General features: G+C 33.8%; 4 protein-coding genes across 13 annotated transcripts; 2 read left to right on the forward strand and 2 right to left on the reverse strand.

Annotated features, from left to right (window-relative positions):
* Nucleotides 1-3,675: 3,675 nt before the first annotated feature.
* Nucleotides 3,676-4,337, forward strand: LOC100740010 (pigment-dispersing hormone peptides). The gene is made up of 3 exons (XM_024366212.2): nucleotides 3,676-3,828; nucleotides 3,909-4,035; nucleotides 4,107-4,337. Exons 2-3 carry the CDS (start codon nucleotides 3,910-3,912, stop codon nucleotides 4,230-4,232), a joined length of 252 nt encoding a protein of 83 aa, XP_024221980.1. The 5' UTR covers nucleotides 3,676-3,828; nucleotide 3,909; the 3' UTR covers nucleotides 4,233-4,337.
* A 179-nt stretch (nucleotides 4,338-4,516) lies between these two features.
* LOC100740133 (cyclin-dependent kinase 11B) lies at nucleotides 4,517-9,532 on the reverse strand. Of its 7 annotated transcripts, XM_033319660.1 has the most exons (10): nucleotides 8,906-9,082; nucleotides 8,753-8,825; nucleotides 8,608-8,677; nucleotides 7,193-7,564; nucleotides 6,444-7,124; nucleotides 6,037-6,356; nucleotides 5,648-5,974; nucleotides 5,319-5,583; nucleotides 5,007-5,237; nucleotides 4,517-4,925 (listed from the first exon to the last, which is right to left on the reverse strand). In XM_033319660.1, exons 4-10 carry the CDS (start codon nucleotides 7,276-7,278, stop codon nucleotides 4,631-4,633), a joined length of 2,205 nt encoding a protein of 734 aa, XP_033175551.1. In that variant the 5' UTR covers nucleotides 7,279-7,564; nucleotides 8,608-8,677; nucleotides 8,753-8,825; nucleotides 8,906-9,082; the 3' UTR covers nucleotides 4,517-4,630. The 7 variants fall into 7 exon arrangements, with proteins under 7 accessions (XP_033175551.1, XP_012238655.1, XP_012238658.1 ...); XM_012383232.3 differs by lacking the exons at nucleotides 8,608-8,677; nucleotides 8,753-8,825; nucleotides 8,906-9,082 and adding exons at nucleotides 9,098-9,142; nucleotides 9,230-9,517; XM_012383235.3 differs by lacking the exons at nucleotides 8,608-8,677; nucleotides 8,753-8,825; nucleotides 8,906-9,082 and adding exons at nucleotides 9,130-9,142; nucleotides 9,230-9,355.
* Nucleotides 9,533-9,946: 414 nt separating this feature from the next.
* On the forward strand, nucleotides 9,947-16,767 carry LOC100740254 (tyrosine-protein phosphatase non-receptor type 23). The gene is made up of 10 exons (XM_003487769.4): nucleotides 9,947-10,196; nucleotides 10,384-10,586; nucleotides 10,659-10,981; nucleotides 11,084-11,196; nucleotides 11,262-14,589; nucleotides 14,657-15,180; nucleotides 15,268-15,731; nucleotides 15,795-16,093; nucleotides 16,174-16,320; nucleotides 16,379-16,767. Exons 1-10 carry the CDS (start codon nucleotides 10,110-10,112, stop codon nucleotides 16,501-16,503), a joined length of 5,613 nt encoding a protein of 1,870 aa, XP_003487817.1. The 5' UTR covers nucleotides 9,947-10,109; the 3' UTR covers nucleotides 16,504-16,767.
* Nucleotides 16,768-17,153: 386 nt separating this feature from the next.
* LOC100740378 (dolichyl-diphosphooligosaccharide--protein glycosyltransferase subunit STT3A) lies at nucleotides 17,154-21,651 on the reverse strand. 4 transcript variants are annotated; one of them, XM_012383062.3, is made up of 12 exons: nucleotides 21,392-21,631; nucleotides 20,513-20,667; nucleotides 20,276-20,443; nucleotides 20,057-20,217; nucleotides 19,589-19,978; nucleotides 19,362-19,515; nucleotides 19,046-19,284; nucleotides 18,799-18,963; nucleotides 18,539-18,727; nucleotides 18,247-18,466; nucleotides 17,981-18,169; nucleotides 17,154-17,900 (listed from the first exon to the last, which is right to left on the reverse strand). In XM_012383062.3, exons 2-12 carry the CDS (start codon nucleotides 20,607-20,609, stop codon nucleotides 17,755-17,757), a joined length of 2,118 nt encoding a protein of 705 aa, XP_012238485.1. In that variant the 5' UTR covers nucleotides 20,610-20,667; nucleotides 21,392-21,631; the 3' UTR covers nucleotides 17,154-17,754. The 4 variants fall into 4 exon arrangements, with proteins under 4 accessions (XP_012238485.1, XP_003487818.1, XP_024221996.1 ...); XM_003487770.4 differs by having other exon boundaries at nucleotides 17,600-17,900; nucleotides 20,513-20,672; nucleotides 21,529-21,651; XM_024366228.2 differs by having other exon boundaries at nucleotides 17,600-17,900; nucleotides 20,513-20,672; nucleotides 21,417-21,631.
* Nucleotides 21,652-21,849: the final 198 nt, after the last annotated feature.

Genomic DNA, 21,849 nt, shown 5'->3' on the forward strand with positions numbered 1-21,849 from the left:
AATGAACTTACAATTTATAATTGCGTCCGTTCCGCTCCATTGCGACGCGTTAACTGCCGCAAAAAAGTACGACGATTCCCAGTAGATCACTAAATTAGTGCATTGTGATAAACAAGCGCATTATCAGTTCGAGTACAAGTGGAAGCGTTATCGTATCGTGTCCGCGCAACAATATCCCATGCAGTAGTGTTTTGGTTTGCGCTAGGGCTGATTAGTATGATACTGTGTCTCTAGGATAGCGCGATCCGTTACGAATGCCATACTCGTTCTCCGTTTAGTACACCTTGGTTTCAATGATACTGGAAACCCGTTGCCGTGAATGCTTCCGCCACGAATCGTAATTTAATGCTTACGATCGTAATTTGCAAATTTATTATCGACGGGACAGCGTGTGCCAGATATCGAAATACTTATATATACCCGGAAAAAAAATTCAACTCGACTGTCTCTGCAATTCTTTTTTTTTTTTCTTTTTCTTTTTTTAATCAAGCTAGACACGAGTTTTTGAATAACGCAAAATATTTCTTTCGATAACCTGGCAACGAGAGATAGGCCTCCGTTACGTTACAATCCTTGAGTCGCGACCTCCTGCCATGCAAGTTCAGAAAAACAAAATTTTATTAATTCCACGAATCGATGAATTTCTCGTTGTTATAGCTTTCGCGTGTTAGATAAAAGCCCGGGCGATAAAGCGGCAGAACGGCAAGGAAAAAAAGGATAACGTCGATAGGATCGTTAAGGAACGAAGGCTTCCAAACCTTTGTGTCGAGTTTAGTGGCGAAGGAAGAAAAAGTAGCGAGTTGGAAGTCAAGCGAAGAAGAGACTCGTCCCATTGGAGAATTTGGGAATCGATCGTAGCGACACAGGTATCCCCAAGAATCCTAAAAATAAGGCACTTTATGGAATAGCCGATTCGCCTTGAACTTGCAACCGGTTGTTTTATCGGCTTGTTTGCTTTCTAACGGCGAAAGGAAGAGAAAAAGAGTGGAAGATCATTTACGCTAAAACCAAAATTTAAGTAACGAACGTACCGGCTTCCAGGCCGTCGATCCGCGATTAGATTCGGTGAAAGAAGGAGGGAAGGTGAGGTTTCTCGATGAAACGAGAGAACAAAAGCGGAGGAACGGAGACAGATGCGTAGCTAGGAGGAGTTAGACGGGACAAGTATTCAAATTTCAGAATGCCAATCGATTAATTGTTCTTCGTTCCCCAAACGAATTCGGCGTGAAAGATCCAGTTTGCGTTCGAGGACCAGGGGCCAGAACGACGGGAACGGATTATTGACGTAGTCTTTGAAGTTCATTGGCATCGGGAAGTCAAATGTGTTTCGATACAGGTTGTATGAGTTTTTCGTACGTAAAACCTGTTAAAGCGCTTTAACGGCTAAACGGAATGCATAATTAAGTCACACGGCAAGAAACGTCGTATGACAAAATTGTATATATGATGGATAGAAAATTCGTACACAGGCACGTACCGTCGTCCCTCTTACAAGGATTCTTATCTTCTATCTAGCCGCGAGATACGATCAATAGCGCGCTGGTTTCACGAAAAAAAAAAAATAATAGAAATTGAAAACTTGAGAAAGGGAAAGTATGGAGGATGACCAACGAAATTTCATGTGATTCCATGATTCTTCGCCAGCCTTGACCCAATAGAATAATACATTGTCTGGTGTAACTAATAGAAACCATTAATGCATCTTTCCTCCTAGAAATCTCAGCTTGGACGATCGTTTAATATTTTGCCACGGATATGTACACGAGAAAGCTATTAACAGGAGGCCAATAGATAATTCGGGAGGCCAAAACGACCGTGTGCCGATGTTTCTAATTACATCGTCTGTGTGATTTACACAACACGTGTTGGAAAGGAGTGGAATCCTTGGGAAAGCCACGGGAATCCATTCGTCAATTAAAGTTACGTTACTTGTAGCGAAGAAATCAAACAGCTTTTAATTACATCATCAATGGTGTTAATTATTCCACGACGAATTCCAGTTACAGAAGCAAAGTGAAAGAAAAGGCAGAGTTCCACAAAATAGATCTCTAGGGATAGGGATAAATAGCTAAGGAAGATTGCTTGGTGATTTTCAAAGAACCGACGCAACGTATAAGGTAAGCCTGGAGTATGAGGGAAACTGAATTGTAACATGATCGACACGCGACACATGCCTTCAAGTTTGGATTGAAGGGTCTTAAGAAAGAATCAAGGCCACGGTACCAGTCTCAAGCCAGCTTTCTGCCGGTTGCTGGTTAGTGACCCACACCTATCCCAGGTTACAAAGATTTCGATTATCGTGTATGGACTCTTGGAACTCTAGGCTCTCTTCCTCTCCTTCCTCTTTCCTTCTCTTTCTTTTACTTTTTCGTTTTCCTTTGTCCTCACATTCTTCCCCTCTATTCGTAACTGTCCAACCGCGAAGGATATCGAACCTATCTTCGTTATTTATCGCTCTTCATCTTCGTGTAGGCGTCTCATGAATAAATACAATTCCTTAATTATTGGAACTGTATAATAAGATTGCATTACTTTGCCATTCTGATTTATTACGATTACGATCTTTATACGTTTCACGTACGAAATTACAATGTAATTTTTCAATTCGTTCCAATAGAACATCCTTCCGAAGTTTCGTCTTTTAAGAATTAACGAAAGTTTCCTCTTGTTCCTCAGCAAAGGGAAGCGAGAACACGAGAGATCGCACGAAACGCCGTTAACGTGACAGAAACGAAACATATTACCATATATCTTGAGATTACAATATACGATTGGCATTCTTAAATTCGTCCGAATAAGACATCCTCTCGAGGCCTTGTCCTTTAAGGATTAAGGCAACTTTTCTCGTGTTGGTCTGCAAAGGGAGGCCAAGGGAGAAATCGCGCGAGGCGTCGTTAATGAGCGAAAAGCAAAAGACATTGTAAATAATCGTAAAGTTGAACACCTGAGAGCTCCGATATTCTTCTACAACGTAAATGTATACATAAATTCCATATGTTTGCGTTATCGTATCGTTAACTGGAAAGCAGTGCGTCGTAAATGTAGATAAGACGTTCGTGCACTGCGTGTTTGTGAATGCCAATACCTTCGGTAAGATTCTTACTCGACTTTGATCTGCTCTTTCAATATGTAAGGCAACTTAGGAGGAGCGTCAATGACCCAGAATAATAGTAATGATGAAAATAATGCATATTAATAGGAGCATATTGGTACTCTTGCTAGTCCTATCGCTTCCTTTATATCCGTCACAATCGTCATTACTTTCGTCACACCTGTGTGTTAAATTTATTATACGTAAAAGATAATATTCTCAAAGAGGATGTTGTTGCGAAAAAAAAAAAAGCAAAAAGAGGAACCTTTTAGGAAGTTTTGGGAGAATGGTGAACCATCACGGAAAATTAAGCAGAAGGATCAAGGTGTCCAAGAAATCCATGGCCAACATCTTTGGATGAAAAAATAATAATCTTCGGAAATTTCGATTCGTCGTGATGCTGTGAAGAAATATTATGATGAAACGATATGTCATGAGAAAGTTGTTTCTAAAGTAAGAAGGAGAGGAAACGTATCCTCTGCCGACCAGGTGGATTAAAAACTCTGTCATAAACAATGCTAGAGCTTATATAATAATTGAAAAAGAAAATGGATGAATTTCTTCGATATTTCCTCAAGGAGATAACTGTCATTCACAGATCCGTCTGTCGTGGCCAGATTTCAACCCCCACGAGCATCAGCCGTATAAAAGTACCGCAGCTTGCAGCTCTCAGGGCAATTGCGCTTTACCCGGCTAACAGAAACAGTACTTGCACTTGCATCAATTACGGAGAACAGGTAATTGTATAAAATTGTTTAAATTGCAAACTAAATTAAGGAGGGTAATTAATCATTTTCACATGTATTTGTATACGAAGTATGACACCGGTAAAATACGTGCTGATCTTACTTGTGATGCTGGGAATCACCTACCAAATACTGGGAACAACTGAAGATTCTTATAGGAATCTGTTGGGGTTGAATCTTCCATACGGCAGAGGAATGGTAAGAAAATATAAAATACCGCTTCTGTTTAGTTTTAACGATGCTAATAAATATGTAAAATGTGTTTCTAGAATAATGATTTACAATTTGCAAGACTGCTGATGTTGCCACCCTGCCTCTGTCATTCTAAACGCAACTCTGAACTCATAAACTCGCTGCTAGGTCTACCGAAAAATATGAACAACGCTGGAAAGTAAAATTGCTGAAATTCTTTGATAATGAAGCTACGCTTTATCGAATGTATACATTTCAAAGAATCTTTTAAGCCTATAATGTATTAAACTCAATAAACTCAATAGAATGAAGTTCTTGTTGGAGGTCTTCTAATCGACTATCTCTTCCTGGCAACAAAAAGTATCAACTGTTACATAAAATAAAGCCCGTATGAAAGATAAGGTTTAGTTAGCTACAAAATAAAAAACACGAACAATGTTAAATTATTTAATTTTTATTCGATAATTAAATTTTATTCAATATTAAATTATTTAATTCGATAAAATTTCAAATGCAAAACAAATATTTCGAAATTGATGTACAAACTTCATTATGTAGAAAAACAATAATTCTAGTTCGATTAAGAATTCTTCGCATATGTTCAAAATTTTAAATGGAATCCGCCGCCAATTGGTGGTTGTCTACCGCCTTCGGTAAGACCCATGTGAAAACCGGAGTTGCTTAGATCAGCATCGTCTCCGTCTCCTAATTGTTTGTACTCCCTCCCACCGCTTGGTGGTTTTGGTGAAGCATTCGCCGTTCGTACACCAAGTTCTGACTTGGCTGGCCATGTAGGAAACATTTGTGGATCTATTGGTAACGGTGCTTCTGTAAAGTAGCCATGTTTTAAAGCATCCTCTGCTGAAATTCGTTGTTGAGGATCGTACGTGAGAAACCTAAAAAGAAAAATTTGTTTTAAGTTAACGAAAAAAGAAAAACGACGTTAGATTTAAAAAACATTACTTAAAGAATCATACTTATTTAATAACTCGATGCCTAAATCTGATAAAGATAAGCTGAAACGTTGTCTCAGATTGTTTACGGGATAATGAGCGAATGGAATTTTCTGCACCATCGGCAGTTTGCTATATCCAGGCCATATCCGATCATTTGGTGTACCTAATTCCTTGAATATCCTGTTTAATTGATCAATTTCGGATTTACCTGGGAAGAGTGCCTCCATTCTTAATAATTCGGCAAAAATGCATCTGGAAGAAACATATAATATCACTGATAACGCAAACATATTTAAATGAAAAAAATACTGATTCTATAATATTTTTTCTTACCCCACCGACCACATATCGATAGGAGTGCTATATTCCTTTCCACTTAGTAGCAATTCAGGAGCTCTGTACCAAAGTGTTACTACAATCGGAGTATATTGTCTTAAAGGAGAACCGTATTCTCGTGCTAAACCAAAATCACCAACTTTCAAAATACCTCGGTGACTTAGTAACAAATTCGATGTTTTCAAATCTCGATGAAGTATCCAATTATCGTGTAAATGAGCAACTGCTCGTAATAATTGTTGCATAAGACATTTGACTTCTCCTGTGGACAAAATATTCATATTTTATTTCTTTTATCAATAATACAATTATTTCGTCATATTTACCTGGTATAAAAACTTGTTTCTTTTGTTTCATCGTTTCCATTAACGATTTTAAATCATGCTCAACATAATCCATTACGATAAATATCTTATCCATATTGCTACCAACAACTATTTCTCGAACAGTAACGATATTTGGATGCTGAGCTTTCAGCAGAGTATTTATTTCTCTGAGACTGGTAATCGGAAAGCCTTCCTTTTCTTTCTCCATTTTTAAACGTTTCAAAGCAACGATTTCATCTGTACGTTTATCACGTGCTCTGTACACTACACCGTATGTACCTTCCTCAATACGATTTAAACACTGAAATTCTTCTACACTTCTACAACCTGAAACGCCAAAAAGTTTATTGCACAACACGAAAATCAAACAAACAAATTCAATTACACACCTTGAATTGCTGGCAAATATGGAGGTAATTCAGGCTCTTCGTCTTCCTTTTTTTCTTCTTCTTCTACATTCTTAGACGCGCCGTTTGAATCTACGTGTCCAGGCGATTCTCCGTCAGAGTGATCAGACTTAGCCAACCGATCAACAGATAAAGGGCTTGGATTATTGTAATCGGAACCATCATTAGAATCGGCGTTAGAACCTTTATTTGAATCATTAGATTCATCGTCATCATCGCTGCTAGATTCGGATGAGTCGGAAGAATGCCTATCGGAAGACCTCTCGCGCATACTTCTTTCTCCGTCGGATGAATGTCTAGATCTGTAAACAAATAACCAAGGTGTTTTAGAAATCAAAAATGGAATATCATGATATCGATTACAACAGATATTATGCCTTAATCCTTACTCCACAGATTTAGAACGAACTTCATCCGAACGAGCAGGACTCGGACTCTCGTCCGATAATTCCACGATAGATGGATCTTGATTGTTGTCTGGGCTTAGAGGTCGTTTTTCCCCTCTTTTCATTCGTCGCGCTTCCAACTCTAATCTGGAGACTTCTTTTCTCCTCGCCATTTCTCTATCCGCTTCCAGTAACCTTTCTTTCCTAAGTTCCTGTTCGGTCATTTCTTTCGGGTCCTTCGGCTGTATCGGTATTTCATTAATTTCCATATCATCTGGTTCTTCCGTGACAATTTCCATCGCTTCACGCAATTGTTTTTCTCTATGTTCTTTTTCGCGTTCTGCTTTTTCTCTGTCTCTTTCACGAAGTCGATCATGTTTATGTGATCTTTTATGACGTTTCTCACTTCTTTCGGGCCGTTCCATTAACTCAGTTTCAGAGTACTGCTCTTCCAATACTCTCATATGCCTATGTTCCTCCATTCGAATTTCACGTCGTTCTCTAATATCATCGATAGTACGAGTCTCGCGACGTTCTCGCATATCTTCCAACCGTATATCTCTACGCTCACGCGATTCGCGTAATTCCCGAGTATCGTCCAAACGAATCTCGCGACGAGTTTCCACTTTGTAATCCCGAATGTCTCGCGAATCTTCTCGTCTTTCCCTTCTCTTATCCAATAATCTGTAAGTTAGACATATTAATAGAAAATATAGCTTTATTTGTCAACGTAAATGTGAGATATTGCATACCTTTCTCTCAGATCCTCCAAAACACGGTCTCCTGTACTTCTCTCTTTCCTATCATGTCTAGACTCTCTATCTCTATGACTTTCCATTCTTTCTAGCCTTTCAAGCCTTTCCCTATCTCTTTTGGAACCTTCTGAACGCTCTGATCTTTCCAAAATATCAACACCATGCCTACGGTGTCTATGTTTATCTCTATGTCTATCCTCCCCACGATCATGATGTCTAGATTTTCTTTCCTTTTCTTCCCTACGATCTCTTCTATCACTGTGTTTGTCTCTTCTTCGTGATGAATTAGATTTGTGATGTCGGACTACAGCCTGTGGTGGTTTTATATCCAAAGAGTCTGCTGTATCTCCCCCATCCTCCTCTGAAAAACTTTAAATATATTTTTCTCAAAACGACTAATGCTTAAGCATACAAAACTGATTTGGTAGAATATCTATGTTCTTTTTTCATTTGATATATACGTGCAATGCATGTACAACATATCTAACTTAAAGAAAAGACAGGTCAATAATGAAAAATATTATTATTAGAACTTAACGACATATTAGATATTATTAAATACATATTGAAACTTATTTTCGCTAATAGTGAGCAATTTGGTAGGTTCGATTGTTTTCAAACTTTAGTATATTAAAAGGAACTACTTAAGGAAGCAAAATATTACGAAAAAAGTGTCGCAAACAATTATAAATATTTTTAATTTTACTTTAAACCTAATCCTAAACTAACCTCAATCTAGTCCAAACCGTATTAAATTTTGTCATTTGTATTTCGCGATTCGTCCACTAGAGCTAAATTAAAATTGAACAGTCGTCGAAACGTCATACAGTGGTCGTCAAACACAGATCAGCTGAAATAGCTAGATACTGATAGCGACAAAGATGATTATTAAGTTCCATTTTTTGTATATTTGTTACATGTATTGTTATTTTCTTTCTTGTGACTATTTTATTAATAAATATTAAATTAAATTCCTCTTTTACCTGTTTAATGTTTAGTTCCGATTCAATTTCTCTCATATAGTTAGAGATTAGGTTTAGGTTTAGTTTTATAGTCAAATTAAAAGTATTTATACTTGTTCACAACTCTGTTTTTTGTGATACTTTGCTTCTCTAAACAATCCTTTATAATATACTAAAGTTTGAAAACAATCATAGACACACACCAAACTGCTCACTATTACCTTATTTTTCTTTATTCAAAAAGTAAAAAAAAACAATATGTACATATATGCACTACTGAAAAGAAGTCTATAGCAGGACAAAGGCAAAGGAGGTACTGTTCTCCACATTCTACTTACCATCACATGTTGCTATATTGTTTTATTTATATATATGACACTTTCTGTCAATACGTGTGCTTATCTTTATAACTGCGCTAAATGTGTTAGAAATAACCAATGAAACCCATACTTCCCCTATAAGACTTCTTTCTAGCAGTACAAATGCATATATAGAGTGTTCCAGAAAGTTGACGTCAAACCTCAAGAGCTTAAACATGAGTCCAAATATTAATTTTAGAGTTATAAAATGTTTTAATCAATAAAGTATTATCTACCTCTGTCTACAGCATATGTTCCATAGAATTTCCTTTCATTTCAACACACAATTCAGTATATTTCTTCATAGGACTATTAAATAATGTAAACTAAACTGTAGAATAACTCTATAATCACATAAATGGTACACAAACAATAAAACGATAAAGTACATTCTTCTGCCATTGTCGTTAGATGATATCAGTATGCTTAATTTCATAATTTACTCCATAAGTTGTAGATACATATGCAATAAAATCTCTTATGTTGTTACAAGCTCATAATTAAAAATGTTTTGTAACTCCAAAACTAATAATATTTGGATCCACGTTTATTAAAATATTTTTGTTTGTTTTAAGGAGTACTGCATATTCCTGAGTTGAAGTTTGGCACTAACTTTCTGAAACAACCTGTATTAAGAAAAGATCTTATTATTTTAAAAATGCAGTTTGAGAATTGAGGTTAGTTAGTTAACAAAGCATCGTGTAATTTTATACCTGAAATCGTCCATATCCTTTAAAGGGCTTTTCTTTATTTCTCCATCTTCACTTTGATTATCAATATCCATGTCAAAGCTGTACTTTACTTTAGAGGACATAAAATGATTGACTTCTTTTATATATTATGATAGTTTTCGACACGTATAATCCAAAAATGTATGTGTCTTAACTTTAGAAATCTAACGGTTCAAAAGTAACCTATTTTTTGACACATTACAAGCAATTACAAGCAGCTACATATTACAATTAATCAGGTCCATTTCTTAATGACGCTTCGCCATACATAATTATGTATATAGTTACGAACAAAACAACCATGAAATACAAAAATTCACTAGATTTACCACTAGATTTAGTTACATACGTAACACATTATTTCAACAACCGCAGCGCCAAAATGCAACGAATTTTGTCACTGTTCATTTATTAATCGGAAAAATAAATAAATAGTATCTCGAGAATAGATTTAATGCATCGTATTCAATGTTTATTTTTTTCTATAGACACACACAAACCGTTAGCAAATTCCAGTGTGCCTTATCGTCAAGAGGCATTTTTATTTGACCAATAATTTCCCTATGTGCATCATAGTTCAATTAATTCTATCTCATATCTTATATCTTAATTAATGATGCGAATGTAAAATATTACCTGAAATAATGTGTAAGTTGTAGAAATATTTTATATATTGTAAATGGAATTACTCTTACACATGAATATCTACCCATAAACGGCGCTTCAGTCGTCATAAGTAAGTATATACGTGATAAAGAAAAATATGTTCCATGATTAAATCCATTTTCTACAAGTTTGACAGATGATCAACTGTCAGTTTTTAGAAACCTCGGGAAGATAACATATTACTGAGTAATTTACAATGGAAGCAGTACCGAGGTTGCCGATGATATCGTTTCAATTAAAAGTTAGCCCAGAACCTACTACGTTTGGACCAAAGTTAAAGCAGGTATGGATAAATAAATCACACTGCAACTTTTTTTTTATCATAAATACTCGATTTTTGTTTTTATTATTTACAAATTTAAATTGTCATTCCATATTTCCATTTCGCAAATGAACTGCGTGATCATTCATTAATTTATTTCAGTTTGTCAATTAATCTAATTAGAGCTATAATCATTTTTTTGTTTTAGTATATATGTGATTTTTATAATAAAGATCCAGCAACATTTACACACGAAATACATCAGTTAGAAAGCTTACGTGCAGTGGCTGTACGACCACCCATTGATGTAGCTGGTTGTTCATTGTTGAAAAGATATTATTGTCAATTGCATTTTCTTCATAGTAGATTTCCTATGGGAAAAGATGGTATAGCAGCGGTCACATTCACATGGTAAAATAATTGAGATAGTGATGAATAGTTATCATTAGAATTAAAAAATTAAATGTATTTTATTTTAAATAGGAGAGATACATATGCAAACATGGTTTGCTCATTGGCAAATATTCGCTTTGAAATAATTTCTATCTTGTATAATATTGGTGCAATGCATACTCAGTTGGGAGCACTTACAGAAAGGACATCAGCTGATGGGATGAAGATGGCTTGTGCTCATTTTCAATGCGCAGCATGGGCGTTTGAGCATTTAAAAAATAGTTACCCACAGCCATCTGGTGTAGATTTAGCTCCAGAACTTATGACATTTATGCACCAGCTTTGCTTAGCCCAAGCTCAAGAATGTATATTAGAAAAAAGTATGCTTGATAATCGTAAACCCACAATCGTAGGTAAGTATAAAAGAAATAAGATTTGCATAAATATATTACATTTTTTGTGGCTTTAATTGTCTACTCTTGTACATCATTCTACAAGATATATGTATCATGTAGCAAAAGTTGCGAGACAGATAGTGGACTATTTCAATCTGGCATTAACTACACTTGAACAAGGTGGAAGTGAAGATGGAACCATATCAGATACCGTTGGAACTAAAATTTATAAGGTAAAATTTAAAGATATTGCTTACTGTTATTAATGAAACATTGTTCTAAAAATATTCTTTTTCAGAGCTGGAAGCATTACCTGAAATTCAAGAAAGCTTATCATTTAGCAGTTACATATTTATATCAAGGATTAGCTGCTGAGGAGCAAAGAAAGATGGGAGAAAGGGTAGCATTTTATAATGCTGCATTAGCTTCTTTAAATGAAGCACAATTAATTTATTCAAATATTCCTGGAGAAAAAGCAACTATAGAAGAAGCACTTACATTTACAAATGACGTGATAGAAGGGAAACGTAAAGCAGCTAAAAATGAAAATGAGTACATATATCACGAGGAAGTACCAGAAAAAGAAACATTACCTACAGTAAAGGGAGCTCCTTTAGTTAAAGGAATATCTTTTAGCATCAATGATCCTGAAGTTTCAGGTCCTGATATATTTGCCAGGTTAATACCAATGAAAGTGCACGAAGCAAGTTCTTTGTATTCGGAAGAAAAAGCGAAAATATTACGTTCCGTCGGTAGCAAAATTGAAGAGAGAGATCAGCAACTCAATACCTACTTAACGTCCTTAAAATTGGAACATATGAGTTTATGGGATCCCGATGCTCAAACAACGGAATGGGAGCGATTACCTCTTCCTGATGAATTGGTTGAAAGATGCGCAGCACTAAATGCAAAGCAACACATTATTCAAGAGTTACTCGATATAATGGGAAAATTATCGGATACTAGCCAAGATGTTGAAAAAATATTGAAAGAAATTAAGAAACTTCTTCTTGATGAAGAACAAAAAGAAAAAGAATATCAAGATACGGTTGGAAAGAGACCTCCGTCGATAGTCGCCACTGATTTAACCAGAGAAGCTAAGAAATATGAAGAAGCTCATAATAAAGCTTCAGAAAGTAATCATGCTCTTCATAAAGCAGTAACGATGCATGTAAAAAATTTGAAAGTACTTTCTCAACCGCTTGCTGATCTTATGGCCCATATACCTTCGCCAAGTGCGTACCTATCAGAACAAAATACTGAAAAATCACATAGCGCAATTGAATTAGAACGAATGCATACTAAGGAACTAAGGCGCATTTTGAATAAAGTTGACGAAATGCGTAGACAAAGGAACGAATTGCATGCAAAGTTACGAGATTCAATTTCACAAGATGATCTAACACGCTTACTAGTTACTGCCACGTCCGATTCTGGACCCTTGGATCGTTTATTTGCAGATCAGCTAAGTAAACATCAAACTCTAGTAACATTGATAGATCAAAATCTTGCTGCACAAGATAACATCTTAGCAGCTTTAACAGATGCATATGCCCAAACTGCTAATGTACGAAAAGGGGTCGAAGAAATATTAAAACGCCGAGAACATACTATTTCTTCTTTGATTGCGTCTTACGATGCTTATGAAGACCTATTAGCAAAGTCTAGCAAAGGTCTCGAATTTTATAGGAAATTAGAAATAAATGTCTCAAAATTACTTCAAAGAGTGAAAAGCACTTGTAAGGTGCAAGAAGAAGAACGTGAACAAATACTTGCACAGGATAGCAATAAAAATTCTCAAGAAAGGATTGATACAACAACAGCTGCTATTTATGATCAGAGTCGAAATCGAACTGGAAGTGGACTTAAGTTAAAGGATTATTTAAATAGCAGGCAGGAAAATATTCAAAATCAGTATTATAATGTATATAAAGAGCAAGGTAAACAAGTTCAGATAGATGCAGCAACAAAGTCATACTTGAATGACGCAGTGAATAAAAATGCAATGCATTCTAGTGGAGTGACTACATTGGATGCAATGTCGTCTACGAAATCTATGCAGCAGTATTATTCTACACCATATACGGATTACAAAACGAATGTACCCTATACACATGAAATTTCAACATATAACGAAAATACTGCTTTAAGCCAAAACTATATGCAAGTAAATAGTTCAGATACTGTAAATACTTATCCACAAGTAATTGGGACGACAGCAAACACTGCAGTGCAGTATCCAGTAAATTCTTTTGTATCCAATGGACAATTTTCTACAGCTTTAGATGGACAGCATAAGTATTCTGCTAATCCTCAAACACTTTATAACTATTCTACCAATACATTACAATATGAAAATTACCAACCTTCTGCTGATTATGCTGGATATAATATTGCACAGCAATATCCTCCTAATTTTGATAAAACTGCTAGTACTAGCGTTACTACAGCTGAGATACCTCAAACATCGATGACACAAACGTCTGCGCCTCTAGCAAGTACAGTTAATAAAACAACAGATGTACAAGCACAGCTTTATACTACTCTAGCTCAACAAGGGCAACAATATATACCTGAATCACAACAAAAATTTGTTTCTCAAGAATCTGCTTCAACTATCAGTCAACATGTATTACCAGTGGATAATACTCAAATGCAAAACTATATCCTCCCTCAAATTAGTCAAAGTGAAGTTTCATGTACTCAAAGTTTCATTGGTACAATGTATTATAATCCATCCGAGTTACATGCTCAACAAGTCACATCGAATCCAAGTACATCCGAAACGACTAATATTCCTGCCTCTGGCCACTATATGCAAACACAATATATGAATACAAGCATTCCTCAACCTGTTTATTCTACTAGTTCTTTAACTGTTCCAGTAAATAATATGGGGACTTCATATTCTTCTAACTTGCACAGCTCCAATGCTGTACAATATCCACAGCAGAGTAGTACAGAACAAACTAAACAAATTTATACAGATAAAGTATACCAATATGGATCACAAGTCTCAGCTAGTGACACCACTTTAACTTATCCTAATACTTATCATGGTTTGCAACATGCCAGTGTTTCATATACACAAACTATATTACCTACAGATACTTCTAATACATATGCATACTCAAATTGTTCTACTAATACAGAAATAATTCAAAGTCATACAAAGCCTTTGGCAAGTATGCAAAGTTACACACAAGCTTATCAATACCCACAACAGTACCCTGGGTATGGCGGTTATTCTCATGTATACAACCAAGGATACAATTATATCCAAGGAAATCAAATAACTATGCCAGTGACAGAATCTTATAAAGGCCAAATGGGATACACTTATAATTCCACCAATCAATGTTATGAATACAATCCTAGTAATGTTCAAACTTCACAATCAATTCAAGTATCACAGCAACCTTCTGAATCAACACTGCAAATAAATACCGGCATTAACAATGTATGCCAACAACAAGAAAGTAGTGCAAGATACACAAATGCTAGTAATAATTCTATGGTTAGTCAAACTCCATCTTCTCAATATTCAGAACAGACTTATCAGCCTCAAGGTGTAGCTGACATTTATTACACTACACCATATGGTCTCCAAATGCAAAGTACTCAAGGTAAATATCAAACTATTTTCTTGTATTAACATTGCAATTATTTAAATTTTATGTTTAACTTTTCTAGCATCCTCTAACAGAAATGAAAACTACACTAATTACAATCAAACATACATGCAAGCTGCTAACAATGGAACTAATACAACGACAAGCGCGAATCCTACTAAACCCGCTACAATGTCAGAGAAATCTAATGTGGACTTGCTTGCTGACCTTGATGTCACTATAAATCATGCACCTTTAGTGCCAGAAGTACGTCCTGTCAATAAAAGCAATGCACAAGACGAAGCTATAATGAAAGATACGACAAAAGATGAAACGAAAGATACTGCTAGTGAAGATGATAAAGTAAAGTCGAATGACACTACTACTGTCGAAGATAAGACGGAAAACGAGAATTTGCAGATTGTATGGGATACGTGGTACAATGACGTGCAACCTAAAAAGGATCCTTTAGGGGATCCAGTAGCATTGCAGAAGTTTATAAATGAAGTTGAAAAATATGAGAAATTTGTAGATAGCTTACTTGTTAAAACATTAAGTGGAGCAACTAATCTTGATATAAAATGGAAGGAAGTCCAAGAATTTGAAGTAGGATCATATGAATTCCAAATTACTTGTATAGTGTAAAATATTATTCTGTTAATCGCACTACAAAATAATATACTTGAATTTTAGGAAAGGGAAAGTGGAAAACAATCGTGTACAGTAGCGCTAGCTCATTCTTCGGAAAATAGAGTAATGGAATGTATCCCATATGACACAACAAAGGTACAAATATCGTCGACAGATATTCCAAATTATATTAATGCTTCTCATATAATGGAAATTACACAATGGATACCGACAGCATTTATTATTACTCAAGCACCATTGCCGGACAAATTAGAAGTATTTTGGATGATGATATGGGAACAAGAAAGTGAAATAATTGCATGTTTAGTATCCGATGCACAATTAAATGGAGAGATATACTGGCCTATAAACGAAGAAGATATTCTGAACATTGGTAGCTTTACAATATCATTAAAAAAGAGAGTAAACCATGTATCCTACATCCAAAGAGTTATTTCTGTGCATAATACTAAAAAGAACTCAGAAAAGACTGTCGTGCACATGCAATTTCTCACATGGCCTTCCAAGTATGTCTTCGAAATAAATAATATTCAATCATTTTATGTATATAATTTTTTTTTACTTTTCAGCGGTTTTCCTAGTAGTCCAGGTGCACTGCTTACTTTTTCAACTGATGTAATGACAGAACAAGCACTGAGACGTTGTACAAAACCAGTGGTGGTGCATTGTTTGGATGGTGGAGCACTAAGCAGCTTATTCCTAGTAGCAGCAGCAACAGTATGCCATATACGTGCAGGTTGTGGAATAGTCAATGTACCTCTTGTATTCAAGGGTCTTCTGAAGTGCCGTAAACAAATTGTAAATAAGGAGTCCTTGTTATTCGCGTATCAGTTGGTATTATACCACGCTCAAGACATTTTAATGAAACGTAAGAACTATTTCTCCTCTAATTGTTTATATGATTTGATCGAACTAATTCAAAATAAAATTTTCTTATCGCATATTTAGGTGGAATTTTATCGTCTACTCGCTCGACATTTGAGAATTTCGAAGGATTAAAGGGAAATAAGGACAAAACATCAAGGAAGATGCATCCTTCTGATGATTTCCTTCAAACTCTTGGCATAAATACCCAACGATCAGATGTTGACCAAGGTATTGTAAAGTAATATTTTTTACAATGTATAGTTTAATGATATTGTTTAAACTTTAGGTCGACAAAAAGCTTCTACTGCTAATTCAATACATTCAACTACGACGTCGATTCAAGAGAAACCTAAAGAAGGAATAATTGATCCGCTAAGTCAACTGGATCCTCTATGGTCTATTAGAAGATAATCAAATAAATTTGCAAGTAAAACTTTATTATGCACCAGCCAATAAATTTATTATTTAAATGAACGTTTGCATTCCTACGTTTTTTAAATTAACGATATTGCTAAGAGTAAAATAATTATGGTAATTGTATAAACATTGCAATTCGTATTGATTCACATAGATGACACGATATTTCTGAAACAAAAGACACTTATTGTTCAGGAGTTTCATAATCTTTAAGTTTTAATGGTTTTACAATCTGTAAAATATATCGAATAAAATGTATGTATAAAAAACAAATGCTGTCTGTTTACATTTATTTCCATCTTCACCAGAAAATCACATATTTCCATACACATCCAGAAAACATACGATATAAGGCATGTGTTTCTAAAGCATATGGATGATAAATTGATACGTATTCCTAATATACATATGTTCATACATACGTGCACCACAATTCAAAATCACTTTATAATCAATTAGTACTATTTTACATCGTATACTACTACTGATGTTTCTGACAGTTTTCGAGTTTATGATATATATATATATATATATATATCATAATATATATATTATCATCATATATATATTATATATATATTATCATATTATATAATATATATATCATATATATATATATATGTACCTTGGTTACAAAAGAAATCTTCTTTAATGCAAATTTATTCTCCATATGAACACATGATTAATGGCATAATAAATCTTTACCCTATTAATTCTCAGTAAGTATAAGTAATAAAATTACATTTTTTATTAAATTTAGTCATTTTATTAAATGTAATTACTTATGTATATGTAGGAAGCAATTACGAAGATGATCATTATCTTTGAACACAGGGATCGTTTAATAATTTAACGTTTAAAATAAATGCTTCTCTAAGAATATTCAACTTGATAAACTATACCCTGAATATATATATTCTTTAAGTTACAGATAATAGTACGTTCTTACAAACGCTATTAAAATAAATATGCTGCTGGATTCTTTTCGATTATTATAAAGATTACTTCCAAAATTATTTCGTAAATTGATATAACTATATTTACTAAAATAATGTATGTATATAATGAGGCCTGAGTATATTATTTATAAAAGTTTCAATTACACTATTTAATGGAAATTGTAATTCTGTATTTAGTGCCATGTTGATATCTTATAGACAATTATAAAACTTATAAGCAAGTGAAATTATGAAAGTTTACAGAGATGTGATAATATTACTTTTTTCTTATTAGTCCATATCTTTTTTAAATTCCTCTGTTTCTTAAATCTTTCACTTTATAAATTCGTACAAGCCAATGTTCTGTAGTGTAAGCTTCTTCTAACATATCTAGCTCAAAGTCTTTATTACCAATTTCCATGTTCCTAACTCTGTCATATCCAGAGGGTTTGCCTGTTTAATCATAAAATTATTCAAATTATATTTATTTTAAACTAGTATAAATTATATTCATGTCATAATAAAAAACTTACCCCCTTCTGTATAAACTTGACCGAATCTGTAATAACACATTTTATACATAAGACAATTGAGCAAAATTGGAGAACCTTCTTTGTCAACTCGGAATTCTCCTGCAGAGTTATAATAATCCCACTCTGTTATAGATTTTCCTTTTTCAGTGCTTCCGCCGATACGCACCATCCATAGGAACTTATTAATGTCTGAAATCATAATTGAACAAGTTCTTAGATAATTTTAAGTTATAGCTTCATTTAGGTTTATATATTAATTGTAATACCATCCGACGAGTAGCCTGTAAGTCCTCCAAAAATAACAAGAACATAATTAACATCTAGTTCTCTCATTATTTCGTAAGCTTTTTCCTCAGAGCTTGCCATTGCTTGGCCGACTCTTGATATGTGAGTATTGTTCCATGTATTGTTGTCTACTAAAATGGTACGATTTGCCATCGCCGTGATCTGGTATCCATAATCCCACCAAGACATTACTTTGGCATTCTGCAGTTAAGAAACGTAATTTTAAATGTTGCAAATTAACAGAAAATTGTCTAAGTAGACTTATAAAATTACTTCTGGCGTATTCATCCGTAACCAATAATACGCTTCTCTAAAATCATCAAAGATCATGCGACCACCATCTGGAGAACGCGCCGATAACACGATACTAGGCGAACTATAAGCTTCTGCTGTAACCCATGTACAGTGGATGGTATACGAAAAAAAGAGAATACACATTACTGTTATAAAGAGTGTAGCAATCTGCAAATCAATATGTCAATATAAAATTTCGTAAAAAATGAAAGTTAAGAAAAGATGTTCATTGTAATTACCTCACTTCTGAGTATATAATTACTTTCAAACTTTTTCGACTTTTTATCTGTAACTTTTCCTCTTTCTACTTGTTTCATATAAGTGATGAGTAAAGAGGAAGCTCCGATGCCACCCAAAATACACATTACTGGAGCCAAAACCAACATTAATCGAACCATTACACCCTGTATAGTTTAAAATTTAAGTGCTTGTTCGAATTTTCGACATCAATTTTTAACGAATTTTTAATGAAAACTTTTTACTCACAGCAAAGTATAGACTTGTAACTCCATACAAGATGAGGAAAATATTTGAATCTGTTAACTTAGAAAAACAGAAGTATAGACCCGAGGGAAATAGAAATACTAAAATCTGAAGATCGAAGTAAAAAGAGCTCCATGATGTTGGTTGATGTTCCGAAACAGACGCAATTATCGGTATGTGATTCTTCGCATAGGACGGGTCCAAAAGAGAATAAAAGCGACCAGTCCATGGAGATATTTTTCCTTGCAATTTAGGATGATAAAAAATTAATAAATGTTCTTTATAATCTAAAGAAATATATTATCATTATTGTATATACCTGTAATAGTTAAGATAACACCTAATACAAATGAAATAGTAACTACAGAAATAACAAGACCACGGAATAATACTTCGAAGTCATCTTGTGACATTTTACTACGCAGATAATCAACTAAAGCGTGAATCTGGCAAAGTCCAAAAACTCCCAATGCCTGTACAAAATATAAATTAATTTTGTGTAGAGAGTATTTTGTACAAAGCAGAGATACTATATTTTATACTTACAAGCATGTGTTCAGAGCTCTGAACAGGTTGAAAACCAACAAAAGATATTTGCATAGATAAAATTGTTCCTAAACAATATACAATACTGTACGCAATGTATATTCTATGAGAAAACCTGCCAGTCACCATTAAAGTTAATACATGTAAAGGAATTAGATTAATTAGGAATACATAGCCACCCCAAGAAGACACCATATAAAAATATGCAAGAGCAGCACATGTTGCCCAACAAATTGCTCCAGTTTTAACTGCTTTGATCCACATGTAATATGTAAATAACATACAAAAAATAGCTATGCCTTCATTATCATAAGATCCTGCCACTGATCGTGATATATAACCAGGTACAATTGCTATCATAGCTGCAGCAAACAATCCTGATGCAGAATCCTTAAAATCATACATGAAGTAATGTATTTTTGGTTTATTATACTAAAAATACTACATATATATTGAATATATTTTTACCTTCAGTTCTTTGGTAAGTAAGTAAGTAATAATTGTTGTCAAACTAGAAAATAATGGAGCTAGGAAGACACAAATAGTGCGTATATCTAAGGTAATATTTAATAACCATGAAAGGCGATATAATGCTGCTGATGTTATCATTAATCCTGGATATATTGTTCCTGAAATAATTAATGATTAAAGTATATTACAATTAAAAATTAATACAAAGGAACATACCTCCAATTATCCTCCCAAGAGGATACCAAACACGATCATCAAACCAATTATGAAAACTATAAAATCCATTTTCTGCTAAATACTTTGTTGTGCGATAATTAAAATATGGATCAAATTCATGGATAACACTCTCAAATCTTAAGACAGAGAACAATCTTGTTGCAAAAGCTATAAAAAACGATTATATTTACTTAGAATATTACAAGAATTCTTCTTATTTTAATTTAGGAAACTTACATAAAATTGCTGCAAGAGATAACACAGTCAATTTCAAAAGAGTCTCCTGCTTCTGTGCAGACATACGCAAACCTCTTGTCTTCATCAATGTAACCATATTGATGAGGCTATAAGGTGTTACTCTCTTAAATAATTAAAACACCACCTTTATAAAATTTACCTATAAAAAATGTACTATTATTTATACTGATATTATATTTATTTATTTGTGATAAAAGCTATACTTGTATCATATGCGGAAAGCAGGTAAATACTAAAAAAAATTATATGTTAAAATCTTCAATGCATTATTATACAGGATGTCTCAATGTTCAACAGCCAAATTTTGTCAACATATTTTTATATTGAAACAAACAACAACTTCAGGAAAAAGAATATATTTAACAAGTAATATTGATACATGTGATAAAATAACATAAAGGGTTTATTGGTTCACATTGAAATGAAGTAAAATCAAAATGAGTCTTATACTTATCTAATCTATACTTATCCTTGTTTTACAGCACTGTAATTACAAATTTATTATTGTTCCTATATTGTTATATTAAGTATTTTTATTACAACTTTTTAATAAAGTTTTAAATGAGTTATGCTTATACAACATTTTTTGCTTGAATATAGCCATAGATTACACTGACGAAGCTCGGCTGTTAAATCCTGAGGCACCCTAGTTATCATATCAATAAAAGCTATAACGAAAAACACATGGCGTTTGTCATTGTCAGCAATAGGTTATGATACTTCATAGAAAAGAGATAGTAGAATAGAAAATATCAAACGTATGCGATTAAGAGATAAATGAATGAATTAATAAACATATTGCCTCAACAAAAAAATAGCAATTACATGCTAAATGAACTACATGAATTCAAATGATAGTTTTCCTCATTAACTGACCACGTACACAAAATTACCGGCCGGTGACATATGTATATTTTAAATCACATATCTAATCGTTCCGCATCATATATTTATGTAGTTTTATATATGTTACGTAAACCGTGATGTGAACTTACGTATTTACGAATTTTACAATACAAGAAAAGTAATAAAATAACAACGTCATTTAAATTACTAACTGAGAAACATCGCGACTCGAAAGAAAAAAGCATAGATTAAAGTCAGCTGCTAGTTGCGCTACCTACAATCGAAATAAGACCAAGCAAATTATTTGGTATTCGTGCATATAAGTACGTTATAGAAAGAAAGAATTAAAACTATTCTTTGTTCAAATAAACATTGATTATAGGTTATTATAGGTTAAATACTGAGCGATAAATTACTCTCAAGTTAAAAATAAAAAAAAAATTTTAATGTAAATACGTCCTCTGGTGTAA

Source organism: Bombus impatiens, unplaced genomic scaffold (genome assembly GCF_000188095.3).
Source record: "Bombus impatiens unplaced genomic scaffold, BIMP_2.2 scf_0203, whole genome shotgun sequence".
NCBI lineage: Eukaryota > Metazoa > Arthropoda > Insecta > Hymenoptera > Apidae > Bombus > Bombus impatiens.

Bases quoted from the DNA above. Each gene is read 5' to 3' on its own strand.
- LOC100740254 (XM_003487769.4), top strand. From the start codon at position 10,110: ATGGAAGCAGTACCGAGGTTGCCGATGATATCGTTTCAATTAAAAGTT. The intron at 14,590-14,656 runs GTAAATATCAAA...TAACTTTTCTAG, and splicing joins CCAAATGCAAAGTACTCAAG to CATCCTCTAACAGAAATGAA. The intron at 15,181-15,267 runs GTAGGATCATAT...CTTGAATTTTAG, and splicing joins AGGAAGTCCAAGAATTTGAA to GAAAGGGAAAGTGGAAAACA.
- LOC100740010 (XM_024366212.2), top strand. From the start codon at position 3,910: ATGACACCGGTAAAATACGTGCTGATCTTACTTGTGATGCTGGGAATC. The intron at 4,036-4,106 runs GTAAGAAAATAT...ATGTGTTTCTAG, and splicing joins TTCCATACGGCAGAGGAATG to AATAATGATTTACAATTTGC.
- LOC100740133 (XM_012383232.3), bottom strand. From the start codon at position 9,330: ATGTCCTCTAAAGTAAAGTACAGCTTTGACATGGATATTGATAATCAA. The intron at 7,125-7,192 runs GTATGCAATATC...TCTAACTTACAG, and splicing joins TTGGAGGATCTGAGAGAAAG to ATTATTGGATAAGAGAAGGG. The intron at 6,357-6,443 runs GTAAGGATTAAG...ATTTGTTTACAG, and splicing joins GTTCGTTCTAAATCTGTGGA to ATCTAGACATTCATCCGACG.
- LOC100740378 (XM_012383062.3), bottom strand. From the start codon at position 20,609: ATGGTTACATTGATGAAGACAAGAGGTTTGCGTATGTCTGCACAGAAG. The intron at 19,516-19,588 runs GTAAGTATAAAA...TATTTTGTACAG, and splicing joins AGAGCTCTGAACACATGCTT to GCATTGGGAGTTTTTGGACT. The intron at 19,285-19,361 runs GTATATACAATA...CTAAATTGCAAG, and splicing joins TGTTATCTTAACTATTACAG to GAAAAATATCTCCATGGACT.